At 45.6% G+C, this 12,574-nt stretch overlaps 1 protein-coding gene across 4 annotated transcripts in view; it reads left to right on the top strand.

Moving 5' to 3' along the window:
- PTPN21 (protein tyrosine phosphatase non-receptor type 21) overlaps positions 1-11,810 on the top strand; it is a 79,384-nt gene extending 67,574 nt beyond the window's left edge. For all 4 annotated transcript variants that reach the window (XM_055303795.1, XM_055303792.1, XM_055303793.1 and 1 more), the window contains 6 exons: positions 3,091-3,228; positions 4,402-4,623; positions 7,857-7,985; positions 8,178-8,412; positions 8,980-9,140; positions 9,352-11,810. In XM_055303795.1, the coding sequence (XP_055159770.1) occupies positions 3,091-3,228; positions 4,402-4,623; positions 7,857-7,985; positions 8,178-8,412; positions 8,980-9,140; positions 9,352-9,480 (1,014 nt within the window). In that variant the 3' untranslated portion in view covers positions 9,481-11,810. The remainder of the gene's footprint in view (positions 1-3,090; positions 3,229-4,401; positions 4,624-7,856; positions 7,986-8,177; positions 8,413-8,979; positions 9,141-9,351) is intronic.
- Positions 11,811-12,574: the final 764 nt, after the last annotated feature.

The following is a 12,574-nucleotide window of genomic DNA, read 5'->3' on the forward strand; positions in this document are numbered from 1 at the left end:
GACTCCTCCCCCACCTGATAGTCTGCATACTCAGGCTTGAGGACCCATCACAAGTATAGTATCTTCATAAACTGGAAGAAAACTCACAAATTTTGCAGTGTGTAGAGGTAGACTGAGACCCCTTAAGATAGTGCTGGGATTTAAAAAACAAAAGCCATGTTTGCTTTTGATGAATCTGGGGCTTGAACTTTTTAAGTTTATTTTAAATTTTTCTTGGGATTATATTCTTCCCTACCCGAACAGTAAAGAACAGTGTGTCTCAGGTTGGGTGGAGTGGAAGGTATGCATCCTGATCAACTATTCGGGGTGGCGATAGGGTTGGGTGTGTCTCTGAAAGGTAATTCTACCTCATTCCCTGAGCCAGCTGGACAGGGTCCTTTTCATAGTTAATAGTAGTTTCCCTAATCACATCAAGAACTGTCCATCTTTTGTTTGTGTGTGTGTGTGTGTGTGTGTGTGTGTGTGTGTTTATACAAAGTGTGTGAGTGGGGGGCAGGGGGAGAGGGAGAGAGAGAATCTTAAGCTGGCTCTCTGCCCAACATATGGAGCTTGATGTGGGGCTCCATCTCACCCCCCTAGGTCATGACCTGAGCTGAAATCAAGAGTCAGACGCTTAACCACCTGAGCCAACCAGGGGCCCCAGAACTATCCATCATTTTTATGCATGACCAAAATATTTTTCCCAAATGACATTTGTTTTGAGTATAGTCCACTATTCACACATATGGTCCCTGTACCATTTGAAGGGGATGTAGCAAGATCCCCCAAATCTGAGGCTTTTGATGAGTTTGGTTCTCTAAAAGGACAGGTTTCAGGGATCCCTGGGTGGCTCAGCGGTTTAGCTCCTGGCTTCAGCCGAGGGTGTGATCCTGGAGTCCTGGGATTGAGTCCCACATCAGACTCCCTGCATGGAGCCTGCTTCTCCCTCTGCCTATGTCTCTGCCTCTCTCTCTCTCTCTCTCTGTGTATCTCTCATGAATAAATAAATAAAAATCTTTAAAAAAAAAAAGACAGGTTTCCTCCCTCATTGACTTTTAAGAGCCACAGTATTAGTACAATTTTGTGATTGGATTATGCTCTTGCTCCCTTCTTCGGCATAACGGATTCTCCTTGCTTGAAGAACATGGCAGCTGTGGCTCTGGGGAAAGGTATAGGACCTAAGAGTGGAAGAGCTTGGGTCTGAGGCTACACCCTCCCATTTATTAGTTCTCTGCCCCGTGGGCTGGACCCGGCAGCATCAGAACCTTCTCTCCCTCTGTAGCAGGGGACTGTCACCTCTGCCCTGCCTGCTGTGTTAAGTCCCACCTAAGGTTAGGCATGAAAAACGCTTTGCAGATTCTATGATGGAACATAGATGACTCTAAAGAAAGGTTTTTATTGTTTTGACACTGGTTGCCATTTATAAAGAGGTGGCTCTGTGACCGTGGGCAAGCTGTTCCGCCTCTCTGACTCCTTTACTTATTTGTCACGTTTTCTTATTTGTAAGGGAAGCTGACCCCAGAGAGTTGTTGTGGGCGAAGTGAGGTCGAAGTTAGCTTGTACGTGAGGTTGTCTCCTACTGACTTCCCAAGTACTGAAGAGCTCTACCCCCCCACCTCGCTAAGCCCCTGGGCCTCCTCATAGTCCCATGGGGTTGCCGTGACCTTCACTCTTACAACAGACGGACTTAGTTTCCATACTCACATGTGAATTAAGGTTATGGGAGTTTAGTATTAAAAACAGTGAACCAAGTTGCAGACAAGCAGAAACACTTTAGAGTTCTCCACCCGTCTCCACCCCCCAGAACCTGATTGCTATCTGAAAAAGAGTGGGCTGGTGGGAGTGCTCCCACAGCCTGGTACAGATTTTGCTCCTGTGCTCGCTGGGTCCCGGGTGGTGGTTCTCACAGAAATCACAGCGGGGCAGCGCCCCGAACCCCTTGGGTCCACCATGCTCCAGGGCGGTGCTGGTTTTGACTGTGTGTGCCTTTCTTCACCCACTGGCTTTAGACCCTGGCCTTCCAGCCGGCATGGTAGGGCGGCCCTCCTGACCTCATTCTCAGGCGGGGGGCAGCTGGAGCCACCTTGTCCTGGCTGGCTAGAGCTGGCTTGAATTGTCAGGAATCTGGCGAGCCCCTTGATGTTCCCTTAGCAGCTTGAGTATTGGCACCGGAGAAACTGGCCAACGGGGCCAGTCAGGACCCTCCCCCCCAGAGCCCCCCACCAGTTGTTAAGCAGCAGCAAACCGGGGTTTTCTGCCTAAGTCAGAATCGTGACAGTTTAGCCCATGCAACAACCTCTCCACCTCCCCTGCCCGGACTGGTAGAGCTGGGCTGTAAAGCTCATTTCCTTTGTGAGACGTGAGAACACCCTGTCACAGTACTGTGGCGGTTGCCGTGGCCCCGAGGAGGTGTGGCGTGTCTGAGGAGACTGCGCCTTCTTGGGCTCATCTGCCGAAGAGAGGAAGATCATTACCTATAGTCACGTTAGGAGATGCGCATCTCCAGGAGACAGATGTCCTGTCCTGTAGCCCATCTTCCTGGCGTCACCATGGAGATTTCAGTCCTCTTTGATTTTCCTAATTAAAAATGTGCCCGTTCTGAGAGGTGTCACCAATCCAACACAGGTCCCACCCGTCAGAACAGAGAGCAACCACAGAAAACACTTCATCTTTTCAGAATGACTTAAAATGAACTAGGTTATATATTTTTAAAATATCACAAAAGCCTATTGCAGTCACGTAACTTCGTGTAAAACCCATTTTTTTTGTGGATTGTCACTGATTTTTGTGCGCGTGTCACATGTTGAAATTTGGGAGTTCTATGGAGGAATGCTGCCTGCCTGGAGCCGCACCTTTCGTTACAACAGAGACTTGAATTGTATTTCAAAATCTTCTATCTGCAAGACTTATCAGGGCTTTGGCCTTGAAAGGAATGTCTTCTTCCCAATGTTTGCTAAACAAATGTGCGTGTGGAGCGTAATCTCGCCCGTGCCTGTGGGCGAAGGAGAACACTCCTTCCCTTTGTTTCAAGTCCTCAGTACCCTGAAATTGCCTTTCAAGGGGGTTGTATTCGTGTATATTTCATATATACATATATAAATATTTTTATAGGGAATGAAAAAGAGCCGGGTAGATGCTAAAAAAATTGGTCCTCTCAAGTTGGCTGCCCTAAATGGACTCTCCCTCTCTCGACTGCCTCTGCCTGATGAAGGAAAGGAAGTGCCCGCCAGAGCCACCAATGACGAGAGGGTATGTACGAGACATATGGATATACTGGTATGCTTTCTCTGGAACGATCCATAAAGGCCACAGAAGTGCCTTCTTGAGATTTTAGTGACTTTGCTAATCTAATCATCGTAAATGAGTGTTAAGGCATTTTATAATTTGGACCTCAAAATTGGGACAAATCTAATATGTTAGATAATTTTAGAGTAAATGTCGGTTCTGTTTGTTGGTTTCTGAATGTTCTTTACCTTCTTCCAACCTTCTGCAGCAGTCTTGATTTTTTGATAGCTTTTCAATTTAGAGGAATTCTACGAGTACACATGAGTACACACAGGAAAGAGAACAGACACTGATTGACTGCTTTCGTTGTACTGAAAATTCATCTCAGGAGTAAATAGTTCCCGAATTTTTCACGACTTTCTTGGTAACCAAGATATATTTGCTATGAGGTTATATTATATCAAAATTAGGCATGAAATAATGCTAAGTAAAAATTAATTTGCTTACAACTGGATCCTGGAGATAATTTCAGTATTAACTCTTTTTTTCAATTTCTGTATATCATAGATCAGAAAACAAACAGAAGCCTTTGTTCATAGAGGTTGGAATTGATTCTCCTACATACGCTAGGACTTACCGTTCTCCAGGAGAATTTTCTCTCTCTCCTAGGAGTTACAAAATTGACCATTGATTTAGAGAAAATTAATCCAACCAATTATTTTAGGCCAGTTTTCACTTTTAAATAGAACTCTGCATTCTGCTTCTCACCAACAAGGTGCTTTCATTTGTTATTTTAACTCTTAGCGTTACAGCTTTTTAAAAATTTAGCTGTGGTTTCACCTAGAGTTTTCACTACTAGATAATGCTAGACTTAAAGTGGGAAAACAAGGTTTCAGATATGCCATCAGAATGCAGTGTGGACGGGACAGCCTGGGCGGCTCAGCGGTTTAGCGCCTGCCTTCAGCCCAGGACATGATCCTGGAGACCTGGGATCGAGTCCCACATTGGGCTCCCTGCATGGATCCTGCTTCTTCCTCTGCCTGTGTCTCTGCCTCTCTCTCTCTCTCTCTCTCTCTCTCTCTCTCTCTCTCTCTCTCTCTTGTCTCTCATGAATAAATAAATAAAACCTTCAAAAAAAGAGAGAATGCAGCGTGGACATAGGACGATACTGATCATCCCATACGTTCTGTTTTACAGTGTAAAATTCTGGAACAGCGGTTAGAACAGGGAATGGTATTCACAGAATATGAAAAAATTCTTAAAAAACGGCTGGTTGATGGGGAGTGCTCAACAGCACGACTCCCTGAAAATGCAGAAAGAAATCGATTCCAAGATGTCCTTCCCTACGATGACACCAGAGTGGAGCTGGTCCCAACTAAAGAAAACAATACGGGCTACATCAACGCGTCACATATTAAGGTGAGAGGAGCGAGCAGGGCTACAACAGGCTGTGAAGTTGTGAGTTCAGCTACAGGAATGATGAGAACTGTATCCGTGTCTATGTTCTAAAATCAGCCTAGTTGGAACCATTGGGACAAATTATGTTATTAAGCTGGGAAATCCATACACCTGGCCGGGTGGGAGGTGTTTTACCAATAGAGCCAAAGCCGCATTCGCCCTCCCATGTGCTAAGCCCCGTGCCCCCCCACACTGCTGCCAGGAGTCAGGGAGCACTCTTTGGCCTGACCTTAGGACTTCGTTCTTCTAAATCTAGAGATTTCTTTCTGGCCCATCGATTATCTCCAGAGTGGCAGAATGGCTAGTTTTTCGTGATCACATACCTGCATTGATTCTTATGTGGCAAAGATGTCTGGGTATTTTGGTTTTTGTTTTGAAAATATTTATATATATAATAATATATTAATTATTAATATATTATTAACATATATTATAATGCATAATATATGTTAATATATATAAGTATATATTCATATTTATAGAGAGCGCACACGAGAGAGAGCACACACAAACGTGCGTGAGCAGGGAAGGGCAGAGAGAGAGGTCTTTTTCTTTTTTTTTAATATTTTTTATTTTTTATTTTTTTTTGAGAGAGAGGATCTTCTAAATTTTTTTTTTTTTTAATTTACTTATGATAGTCACAGAGAGAGAGAGAGAGAGAGAGAGGCAGAGACACAGGCAGAGGGAGAAGCAGGCTCCATGCACCGGGAGCCCGATGTGGGATTCGATCCCGGGTCTCCAGGATTGCGCCCCGGGCCAAAGACAGGCGCCAAACCGCTGCGCCACCCAGGGATCCCCTGAGAGAGAGGATCTTGAGCAGGCTCCACGCTCAGTACAGAGCCTCGACTTGGGGATCAGCTTCACAACCCTGAGATCGTGACCTGAGTCAGAACCAAGAGTCTGAGGCTTAATGTACGTAGCCTCCCAGGAGCCCTGTCTGGGTGTTTTTAATGGTGGTCACCAAACCTTTTCCACGTGTCGTCTGTTCTCTTTGCATCATTCTTGTCATCACTTCTTTTTTTTTTTTTTAAGATTTTATTTATTCATTCATTTATTTACTTACTTATTTAAGCATGAGTGGAGGTGAGGGTAGAGGGAGAAGCAGGCTATTGGCTGAGCAGGGAGCCTGACTTGAGGCTGGATCCCAGAACTCTGGGATCGTGACCTGAGCCGAAGGCAGCCGCTAAACCAACTGAGCCACCCAGGTAGCCTTCCTGTGATCATGTTTTGTTTTGTTTTGTTTTGTTTTTTTAAAGATTTTATTTATTGATTCATGAAACACAGAGAGAGAGGCAGAGACACAGGCAGAGGGAGAAGCAGGCTCCTTGCCGGGAGCCTGACGTGGGACTCGATCCTGGATCTCCAGGATCACACCCTGAGCTGAAGGCAGCGCTAAACCGCTGAGCCATCCTGGCTGTCCTGGGATCATGTTTCAATATCGTTTTTGTTCTTTGTGGAAGCGGTGCCACTTTTTCCTGAGGGGCAGTGTGATGCCATTGAACTGGGGTCATGTTACACCCATTAAAATGGGAAAAAGTGACGATTCCCACCTGGTAGGTGAGGGAAACCAGGGGCTCTCTCTTCTGCATCATTGTACATTTTGCATGTGCTGCTTGGAGATACAGTCCTTTTATTTTGAGAAGGAGAAGCTTCCTTGTTGGGAGTGAATGAGGAAGTATCCTATCCATGGTCAGGTATCTATCTTCTTGCCCACATCTTATTTCATTTGCAAGTGGTATCTGATGAGCGCAGTTTCACACTCGCTTTCAGAGACCTGGCAGTCTGCCTGTGGATGCCAGTACCCTTCATGGTCTTTGGGAATCTGCATGTGCTTTTTAATATGGGTATAGGGGCACCTGGTGGGGGCTTAGTGGTTGATCATGTCATGATCCTGGGGTCCTGGGATCGAGTCTCGCATCGGGCTCCTTCTGCCTGTGTCTCTGCCTCTCTCTGTGTCTCTCATGAGTAAATAAAATCTTAAAAAAAAATAATTTGGGTATAATTCATTTAAAAACCAAGCATTTCTGTGGAATAACTCATCCAGCCTCTTGTGATTGGATGGGTGAGAACTGAATCAAGTCATCCTGTGTGGGTATTGCAGAAGCTACCGAGGTCAGCTGAAGAGCATGGAAGGTGGCCAAGCCTCAGAGCTCCTAGATCTGTCACCTGCCAGCATGGGGCTCCCTGTGCTTTCCTCTGAATAAAGCACTGACACCTCCCCTGGGGTGGCCCCAGACCCCCACCCACACCCTGTTACTCACTGTGGTGCTGGTAGCACCGAGGGAGCCGCTCTCAGTGAGATTCCCAGGCATTGTGGTCACCAACATGTTGGGGGGGGGGCGGGGGGCTGTGTGCTTTAACCCAATCTCCTGGCCACAGATCCAGCAATGGCTCTGTTCCCTTAGGCTGTCCTCAAGGGGATGCAGCCTCAGGTGGAAGCTTAGTGTCATTCTGGAGCGTGACCTTGACTTAGAAGTTCAGAGGGGAGACCACTTTCAGTAGGAGTATTTTTTCTGCCCCAGAAATCTGGCATTTAACCTCGGTTTTGGCTGAATTGTTACTACTTTTCCTAGTGTGTTTAGTACTTCATGAAGGGAAACTGTGTTTGAAATTTAGGATACTGTTATGGTGATACTGTTTTTCTAAGAAGAACCGCAACAGCAGCACTAACAACTGTGTATGGAAAACCTACTATGTGCAAGCACCTTATACACTGACTAATTTAGTCCTGCCAACCACCCTATGAGGTACAGGACATTTTTATCTTACACATGAGAATAGCGTCAGAGAGGTTAAGCAAATTGCCCCAGGTCACGTAGATATGTGAATTTAGAGTCCATACATTTATAATCCGGTAGTAATAGGAACTGTATTAACAAGGAAAAAGAATAAGAGAAATCTTTATTCTGAATAACTCAATTCATTTTTTAGTACCACCATAAATGAATATGCATACATGTATGCATATCTACGTAAATACACATTGATTAATTTTTAAAGATTTATTTATTTAGAGAGAAAGAGGTTGAGAATCCTAAACAGACTCCCCACTGAGCTGCGTGCCCAGCATGGGGCTCAATCATACGACCCTGAGATTATGACCTGAGCTGAAATCTAGGGTCGGCTGCTTAATCGACTGAGCTACCTGGGCACCCCACATATTAATTTCTTTAAAAAATCTTTTCTAATTTCAGGTCTCTGTCAGTGGAATTGAGTGGGATTATATTGCCACGCAGGGACCATTACAGAATACCTGTCAGGATTTTTGGCAGATGGTGTGGGAACAGGGAGTGGCCATTATAGCAATGGTGACCGCAGAAGAGGTAAGGACTCATCTCTCTTCCTTGATTTGGTCAGCCTGAGAGGAGCAGTTAATGTTGGTCACGGGGAGTCCTGGCCTTGAAGGAAGAAGGCAGAGTGGGGTTGCAGTTCCGTGCTGCAGACACACTGTCTGCGTGATGGGACCCCCGTGGCTGGATGCAGTGCTGCGTCCTGACCGTGCCTGCCTTTAACAGGAGGGTGGAAGGGAGAAGAGCTTCAGGTATTGGCCACGACTTGGTTCCCGGCACAACACCGTCACCTATGGGAGGTTTAAGATCACAACCCGGTTCCGCACGGACTCTGGCTGCTATGCCACCACAGGCCTGAAGATGAAGCACCTGCTCACGGGGCAGGAGAGGACAGTGTGGCATCTCCAGTACACAGACTGGCCTGAGCATGGCTGTCCAGAGGACCTCAAGGGATTTTTATGTAAGTATCTTCGTTCCCAGCACAATCTCTGCTTAAAGCATCCACATGGAGGAAGACTTAGGCTTTAGAGATATTTCCTTTATGTTATCTCACAGAAGCTTCGGGCTTGCTTTAAAATAAGGGCGTTGGGATCCCTGGGTGGCGCAGCGGTTTGGCTCCTGCCTTTGGCCCAAGGCGTGATCCTGGAGACCTGGGATCAAGTCCCACGTCGGGTTCCCGGTGCATGGAGCCTGCTTCTCCCTCTGCCTCTCTCTCTTCTCTCTGTGTGACTATCATAAAATAAAATAAAATAAAATAAAATAAGGGCGTTAAGTGTTTAGAGGAGAGTGCTAGAACTGACTCCTAGAGACTGTCTCCTTCATTTCATTTTGTAGAGGGGCGGTTGGAAGTCGGGGCAGAGGCAGTGACTCGCCCACAGTCACACTGTCAGTGAGGGGTGGGAGGTGGTTAATTGGCGCCCCACGCTCTCTATCTGGAGTCGTCCCCATCAGTGATGGTAATCTAGAAACTGTCAATTTGATGGGCCTTAATGCCTGTGTATTTTCCTGTTTCATTGATACTTCACAGCATACCTTGAAGAGATCCAGTCTGTTCGACGCCATACAAATAGTACCAGTGAGCCAAGAAGCCCCAACCCTCCGTTGCTGGTCCATTGCAGTGCTGGTGTGGGAAGGACTGGCGTCGTCATCTTGTCAGAGGTCATGATCGCCTGTCTGGAACACAATGAGGTAGCTATGTCCTTTCGTCGGGGCAGAGGAGTGGGCCGGGCTGGGGCACAAAGGACCTAGAGGCCTACCAGTTTTTTCTAACAAGTCCCCCGGAGGCTTCTTCTAGAAGACGGTAAGGGAGAAAGTGTCCATTTCTTGACCAGATTACTGCCTGTACCCCTCCCCTCTCCGTGGGGGTCAGCACCCCCCTCATCGCTGTCTCTCCCTCCAGGTGCTGGACATCCCAAGGGTGCTTGACATGCTGAGGCAACAGAGGATGATGATGGTGCAGACCCTCTGCCAGTACACATTCGTGTACCGAGTCCTCATTCAGTTCCTGAGAAGCTCCAGGCTCATCTGAACTCCCACAGCTTGTTATGGGGACCCAGTCTTGTGAAGCATTTACAGCTGAAAACAAGTGCTCGCCTAACTCGTCCTTCCTCACCGATACCCGAGAGGCAGCGCGCTGCCTGGGCCTGGAGGACGGCGCCCTGAAGGCAGCATGTGGAGGGGGCCAGGCCGGGCGTCCGAGCCTGGGAAAGATGCTGAGGAGAAGGACTTGGTCCCCAGGGCCCAGCCCCACTCCCATCTGTCCGACTTGCAGCACTTGCACACTTTGTGGAGGTTGTTTTCTAGACAATTCTCTGTGGTACTGAAGCTGTGCCGGGCAGCTCTGGCAATCAGTGAGGCGCATAGATTTCTATCTTTGTTAATGGAATTTTATTTTATAACTAAAGTATTTGGGGTTTTCTTGTTGAGAAACTGAACTTTTCTGCGGGGATGGTCCACAGGTGTGATTGGTTCCTCTAGAAGTTTGTATTTAAAACCGTTACTATCTCTTGTTATTTTTTAAATAAAACCTTAACAGTTTAGCTACCAAACCTAAAACTACAAGAAGAATCTAAAAGTGTTATTTTGAAACAGAAGGCATTTTTATATTAAGAAAATTTTTTATCCTGAAATACTCTATATTTGTACCTTCTATATTTTCCAAACAAGAGTTCAACTCGTTAAGGTACTGAAATAAATCATTTACTGTAAGAGAAAGTTGGGAACGAAGGCACATTGTCGAAAATGTAAGACAATAATCAGATTCACTCCTTTTTTCAGTATTATTTGTAAACCTAAGCGAGTTTGATTTTATTGGTTGAAAATGAAGTGAAAACCAATTGCATAGGTGGTTTTAAGCACTTTGTTGTTAAAGACAAATCTGAGTTTTGATGTATGTATTGCTTGATAGATGAAACAGTAAGAGCGAATTTTGTTCAGAAGAAGTGCTCTGGAAGAGACAAGGAGTAAGCAAGCGTATGTCGGATGTCAGGGCAAGAGGAAGTGTAGCGGAAATGCGCGAGGGCCAGCGTGCGATGCCTGTGACAGAAGTACAGTATTAACCACACTCTGAGAGGCTGGGGTGGTGGCTGAGCCCCCACCTGGTAGGTTCCCCCCCCCTCCGGAGTTCAAGGGCCGTCACTGTCTGCAACTCACTCTTTCCTTGGAGTTCTTGTACCTAAACTGTCCTTTTTAAATTAAGTCAGGTTTATATTCTCGTTAAAAGAAGCCTTGAAGAGGCTTTATTTTCTTCTGATTGAAAGAAGGGAAGAGTTGGTAATAGTTTCACCTCATTTCCCAAAACTGCAGCCCCAACTTGTGAGGCCACCAGAGATTGCTGTGCTTTTTGAGAGATGCTGGGGTTTTAGTGATCGAAGCCCCGACCTTCACCCCGGAGGTCAGTGTCAGCTTCTGGCTCCCCCCCCCCCCCCCCCCCCCCCCCCCCCCCCGTCGCATCCCAATGGCAGAACCCAGCTGAGTTGGGGGGGTGGTGTTGCCTTCAGTGCCGGCTAGGAAGGCCTTGCTAAGAGGCCCTCACGGAGGGACTAATGGTCCAGTAACGCTGAGGCGCCATCTTGTTTTTCCTTCTGAGGCTGCTTCTCTGAAACGCTTCCAGGGAGCTTCCAGGGAGCTTCCAGGGCTCTTCCCCTAATTTCAAGATCCTAGGGATGGTTCTGAGTCCCACGTTCGCTCCTGAAGCAGTTTAACTCACTGTGGTAACCACTGAGTGTGTGTTTCAGCTGTGAGGCAGGGCTTGCTGCCTACAGGGTCTGCGTATCTCCGGGGTGCCCCGAAACCAACCCCCTGAGGAGAATTCAGAAGATACTAATGACAGTGAATAGTGGAAGTGGGCACATGGCTCACTTAGGGACAAAATGTTCATTTTAAACCTGAAATTGTTTTAAGACATCCTGCGTAAGCAACAGTAGACCCAAGTGCAAATACTGAGAGAGGGCCCCCAAAAGAATGGAATAAGAGTTTTATGGTCGTGTTTCCCATCTCCACACATCATGTAAAGGACAGGAATGTTGTCAATGCTTCTTTTTCTCCTGTGGTATGTTTTTTAAAAAATGCTTTTCTGCAGGTTTAAACATTTTCAAGTGTCCCATTGATAAGAACATACTGTAATGTAAAACAAAGACCTAAAGAGTAATATATGGTATATTTGTGTTCGGTTGTAATAATTATAAGTAAATTACTTCTGAGGGCTAAATTACACTGTTTTAAAGGTCACTTTTAAAATGTCGCATGTTTGACTAGCTTCTAAGACTCATGTAATTTCTTATCCCTTTTGAATATTTAAACTTTTTTTCAGTTAGTCTGATATGAAAGTATTTCTGAATAAAAATCGGCATTACTGGACTTTGAAGTAATGTGATTTTCAGGGGCAAACTGTACAACACTGAGGCTCCGTCGGTTTACCACATCTGAGCAGAGGATGTCGTCGTCTGCCAAACTTATACAATGTCAGTGTCTTTTAGTTCCTCGAGATTCTAAATTTCAGAGCAAAATGACCTAATGTACATTTTCACAAAATGTAGGTTATAAACCAGTGTTTTCTAGTGGGTTGATTTTGGCATCTGGCATCAGTCTTCCTCATTGGTGGGGTCTTTTGATGAAATATTCTAGCTGAGAGTTTTAAGCACAGAAAGTGTTCATTTGGAATGTAAATTTCAGTGATGATTTAACTACTTTCCTCTGGAACACCCACTGTGAAGTATTCTGGAAACTCCAGTATTTAGCCTTTAAAACCCTTTGGCAGAATTGAAACAGAAGGTGGATGGACCTGTGCTTCCAGAAGCTTCCAGAAAGAGCAAGGTCTGGGCAGGAACACAGAGGAGGGTGTCAGGGTGTAGGACCAACTTTTTGTGACGCTTCTGTTTGCAGAAGCAAATAGCTCCTTCAGGTGGGTTGATTACGTTAATAACATTAAGAAAACATAAATGTATATATTATAGATACAATATAAAACGTCGTGTCTTAAAGTATACAGCTGGACATCAGCTGCCCCTTAGAACGGGTTTGAGATTTTCATGAACAAATGGAAACAAAGGTTACTGTTTATTGTAAATCGTTTTTTAAATCACTTTTTTAAAGTTTTAATTTATTTATTCATTTTAAGCAAT

Source organism: Nyctereutes procyonoides, unplaced genomic scaffold, assembly GCF_905146905.1.
Source record: "Nyctereutes procyonoides isolate TBG_1078 unplaced genomic scaffold, NYPRO_anot_genome, whole genome shotgun sequence".
In the NCBI taxonomy this organism is placed as follows: Eukaryota; Metazoa; Chordata; class Mammalia; order Carnivora; family Canidae; genus Nyctereutes; species Nyctereutes procyonoides.